Source organism: Notothenia coriiceps, unplaced genomic scaffold (assembly GCF_000735185.1).
Source record: "Notothenia coriiceps isolate Sejong01 unplaced genomic scaffold, NC01 NC01_scaffold00020314, whole genome shotgun sequence".
Taxonomy (NCBI): domain Eukaryota; kingdom Metazoa; phylum Chordata; class Actinopteri; order Perciformes; family Nototheniidae; genus Notothenia; species Notothenia coriiceps.
The window spans coordinates 52,628-54,723 of record NW_011353015.1 but is presented as its reverse complement, the minus strand read 5'-3'; the positions used below and the strand labels follow the sequence as shown (position 1 = coordinate 54,723).

The 2,096-nt window shown below is 46.8% G+C and overlaps 1 protein-coding gene across 1 annotated transcript in view; it reads right to left on the bottom strand.

Annotated features, from left to right (window-relative positions):
* Nucleotides 1-2,096, bottom strand: part of mri1 (methylthioribose-1-phosphate isomerase 1) — a 5,964-nt gene that overhangs the window by 2,973 nt on the left and 895 nt on the right. Inside the window, exon 2 of the mRNA XM_010779548.1 lies at nucleotides 1,206-1,429. Coding sequence (XP_010777850.1) covers nucleotides 1,206-1,429 — 224 coding nt within the window. The remainder of the gene's footprint in view (nucleotides 1-1,205; nucleotides 1,430-2,096) is intronic.

Below are 2,096 nucleotides of genomic sequence, written 5' to 3'. Positions count from 1 at the left end.
AGTACTTCAGGAAAGTCGACGAGGGGGGGGGGGGCTAGTGGAGTACTCCGTGACCACAGAGCGTGACCGTTGTGATCAGCTGTTTTAGCGCAGTTCTCAAGTGAAGGGGGGGAGTCTCCCTTCCGGTTGGCGTAGTTTTGGCACAATTCCGTTGTACAGACAGACGTTAACAGCAGCCCTGTCTGTGCACATGGAGACCGATTCTGTCGTCCGATGATCTAACCGCCTTCTGGAAAAGCTTCACAAGTACGTCGGTACGCAAATGCGCTTTGTGACACAAGAGACGGTACGCATTTTGGATTGTTGCCGCGCATGCGTACCTGCTTACCAGTTATGTGCACCCCTGGCTATACACAGAGGCAAGCAAATCAAAAGTCTAACACACTTTCAGGATCATGTATTGACATTAAGGGAAACAAGGCAGAAGTACAGTGGCTGACAAAATGTATTCATTTCTAATGGGGCTTATATAAACCGTCAGTTTTGGACCATTTATTGAGACACAAATATCGCCATAAATGGGTTTCTGTCATTAGCCGAGGCAAACAGCCACCTATGATGATTTAAGATAACATTCCAGCAACCTGAAAATGAGACGTTAGGTGTAAAACAACAGCGTTGGTCTCTAGCATCTGTGCTTGTAGTCCCAAAAAAAGGTACCCTCTCTAGGCGTCCAACACTCCGGTTGTAGTCTGCAAGTATAAGTCGGCTGTTGGCAGCCAGAATCTCAGCCACCATTCTCCTCCTCTTCCAATAACTGCCCTATCTATATTGCAAAGGCACCAACTAAGCATCCAGTGAAACCCAGGACAAATATGACTGGTAAAATGAAAAAAACACACCAGCCAAAGCGTTTTCCCTATGTACTAGAATAATAATATGTAGAGCCAGTCTGGCTTTGTGTGACCAGACTGTATTTTCTGTGCAAAATGTCGTCTCGTGTTTCCTCAAGACAGTTTTGTTGCATCAAGAGAGAATAAGGTCGTTAAAAACACAACTTTTAAAGATGCCCAAACTGCAAAGCTTCAAAATGTGTTTTTACATACACAAAGGACTGTGAATAACGTCCCCATCACTTTAATCAAAACCGCATTAGAAAAGGGTCTGTAAGTGTAAAAAGTAAACCTTTTCTTTATATCAATGTTTCAATTAAGGAAATGACCCCAAACCAAAACATTGAATACGAGCAGTTTATAATCTCCCACCTTTCTCTGAGCTGTTCGGAGTTCTTCTCCATGCTCTCGTTCTCAGCGAACTCCATCAGCTCTCGGGCGGCGCGGCCCATGTTGACGGCGGTGGGCCGAGCCGAGGTCAGGTGGCACAGAGACTCCCTGATGAAGGTCACGGGGTCATCGCCCCCGGCGCCCGCTCGCAACTCCACAGCAAGGCTGAGGCAGCCGACGATGGCGATGGCCGGGGCGCCCCGCACCTGGAGGAGGAGGAGGAAGAAGAAGAGGACAATCAGCATCACATGGTGGACCTCATCTTTGGTTTCTATGCCAACTTCCTACATCTGTCCCCCAGTTTTCCTGAGGATAATGAATCTTTTTCCACAGTTGTAATAGGGTGATCACAGAGCTGCAAGTTGGCACAGCAGCTTTAAATCAAATGATATCATCTGGAGTCATTTCTGTCTACCATCATGACATCACCCGCTGGTTATGGGACATTCCTTCACTCTGACACACAATATTACGTCTGTCTGCTACTATGTGTGTGTAAACCAGGTAGACAAAAGAGTGAATATCTGCTCAGCCCTAATAAGTGAGCATCTGAAAACCTCCCCTGCTGTTACAGAACTTATAACTCTCTGATCACCTCTCTGTGTCAGGGCTTCAGGTTCAGAGCGATATATGAGCTGGATGTGTCACTGAGTGCAGCGTAAGACCCAAACGCGAACAAAAACCCTGGCAAAGGTCATTAATAATTCATCAATAATCTTTTCCCAAAGAAAGAGCTGTAGGGAGGGGGGAGGAGGAGAGAGGGGGCATATTGCATGGGTGGGTGGCTGTGTGCAGATGCTTACTTTGTCGCGCTTGCACATGATAATGTAAATACTAAACATAAAGGATGGTTTTGTATGGGGGGGGGGGGGA